The sequence below is a fragment of the Octopus sinensis genome, linkage group LG28 (genome assembly GCF_006345805.1).
Source record: "Octopus sinensis linkage group LG28, ASM634580v1, whole genome shotgun sequence".
Classification (NCBI taxonomy): domain Eukaryota; kingdom Metazoa; phylum Mollusca; class Cephalopoda; order Octopoda; family Octopodidae; genus Octopus; species Octopus sinensis.
The window spans coordinates 5,797,589-5,799,990 of record NC_043024.1 but is presented as its reverse complement, the minus strand read 5'-3'; the positions used below and the strand labels follow the sequence as shown (position 1 = coordinate 5,799,990).

Below are 2,402 nucleotides of genomic sequence, written 5' to 3'. Positions count from 1 at the left end.
CAAGGTGCGCAGACATAGCCAGCGTTCTTCTTACTCGCAGTTACCATAGTGCAGACTGTGATACAGACCACGCCTTAGTCACCAGCAAAGTCCACCTGAGACTGAAGAAAATGCACCACTCCAAGGAAAAATGCCGTCAACACCCACAACACCAGTAACATTGAGAAAACGTCACAATTCGTCGCCAACGTGGAAGAGTCACTCACTAAAGCACTATCTAATGACTGCATCGACAAAAAGTGGCACTATCTTCACGACAACATGTACAGCTCCGCTATCAACGCCTATGGGAAGAAAGAAAGAAAAAATGCTGGCTGGTTTGAAGCACATTGGGATGAGATGGAACCAACCACAGAAGCCAAAAGGAAAGCACATCTGTCCTACAAACACAACCCATGCCACAGTAACCTCCAGAACCTCAGGGACGCCAGGGGGCACATCTCAGCAGACAGCCCGGCGCTGCGCCAACATTTACTGGTTGAACCTCTGCAACAGCATACAACAGAGTGCAGCAGACTCAGGGAATGTGCGTGGGATGTACGAGGGCATAAAGAAGGCAACAGGCTCCTACCAAGACGGCTCCTTTCAAGACCAAAGAGGGAGTAATAATCCAAGATCAGGAGAAACAAATGCAGCGCTGGCCTGAGCCCTACCCTGAACTGTATGCTACACAGAATGTCGTCACAGACTTGGCCCTCAACGCTATCCCGGTCCTACTGGTTATGAACGAACTAGACTCTCCACCCACAATGGAAGAGCTCAGCAAGGCAATCGACACACAAGCCTGTGGCAAGGCTCACGGGAACGATGGCATCCCATCAGAAATCCTCAAATGTGGGAAACCTGCACTGCTACACCCCCTGCATGATCTACTCTGCCTCTGCTGGGAACATGGTCACAAACCACAAGACGTGAGAGACGCTAAAATCATCACCCTGTACAAAAACAAAGGTGATCGCAACGACTGCAACAACTACAGGGGTATCTCTCTACTCAGTGTAGTCGGTAAAGCCTTCGCATGAGTCCACACTAGTGCGCCTACAAACCTTGGCAAACCGTGTTTACCCAGAGTCACAGTGTGGTTTCAGAGCAGGACTATCCACAGTGGACATGATATTCTCACTACGACAACTGCAAGAGAAGTGCCTAGAACAACAGATGCCTCTCTATATAGCCTTCATTGACCTCACCAAGGCATTCGATCTCATCAGCAGGAATGGACTCTTTACACTTCTACAGAAGATAGGATGCCCACCGCACCCGCTCAAAGTGACAACCTCATTCCACGACATGCACAGCACTGTCTGCTACAACGGCGCAACACCGGAAGCCTTCCCAGTCAGCAGCAGAGTGAAACAAGGTTGTGTTCTCGCACCGACACTCTTCGGAATATTCTTCTCGCTGCTCCTACAGTTTGCTTTTAAGACCAGCAAGGAGGGAGTTTACATCCACACCAGGTGTGACGGCAAGCTTTTCAACATCTCCCGTCTAGAAGCCAAAACTAAAGTCGCTAAGGTACTCATTCGAGAGATGCTCTTCGCAGATGACGTCGCACACACAAGCTGGGCTCCAAGACCTTGTGAGCTGTATGTACCACGCCTGCAAAGAATTTGGTCTAAATATCAGCCTGAAGAAGACAGACGTCATGGTGCAGGGCGCAGAGCATAACCCATCAAACTGCATAGATGGCTACAGCCTAGCAGTGGTTGACAACTTCACCTATCTCAGGTTAACTATATCCAACTCTGTGTCCATCAACACAGAGGTTACGAGCAGAATCGGCAAGGCAACAGCGGTAATGGTCAAGCTTAAACGGGTATGGAACAACACCAGTCTCACTCAGAATATTAAACTGAGAGTTTACCGAGCATGCGTACTGAGCATACTGCTGTACGGAAGCGAGACATGGACCTCCTACACCCGACATGAGAAACAACTCAATAGCTTCCACCTAAGGTGCCTGCGGCACATTCTCCATATCAAATGGCAGGACAGGATCACCAACACAGAGGTTTTAGACCGTGCCAACATGTACAGCATGCAAACATCACTTCATGATAGGTGTCTTCGGTGGCTAGGTCATGTCAGCTGAATGGATGCAGGATGGATTCCAAAGGACCTACTGTACCACAGATTTGTATGTCTTTGGTCAGTAAGTGTTATTTCCTATTTGCTTCTATCTTGAAATCAAAGGAAATCACTACTGGTCCCTTCAAAACTTTGCCTTTTCTGACCTGGACATGATGATGTTTGGAAGCTGACCTATTTCCCATTACATTTCACACAGATTCAGTGCTGAGTTACTGAAGCAGAAATATCATTATAGCAAATATTCTGCTCAATACCACAGATTTGCTTGTTGTCTTTGGTCAGTAAGAGTTATGTCCTATTTGCTTCTATCT

At 47.8% G+C, this 2,402-nt stretch overlaps 1 protein-coding gene across 1 annotated transcript; it reads left to right on the top strand.

Annotated features, from left to right (window-relative positions):
- The first annotated feature begins 629 nt into the window (after window positions 1–629).
- LOC115225644 lies at window positions 630–1,022 on the top strand. The gene has a single exon (XM_029796561.1). It carries the CDS (start codon window positions 630–632, stop codon window positions 1,020–1,022), a length of 393 nt encoding a protein of 130 aa, XP_029652421.1.
- Window positions 1,023–2,402: the final 1,380 nt, after the last annotated feature.

Coding starts and splice junctions, on each gene's coding strand:
- LOC115225644 (XM_029796561.1), top strand. CDS start 630: ATGCAGCGCTGGCCTGAGCCCTACCCTGAACTGTATGCTACACAGAAT.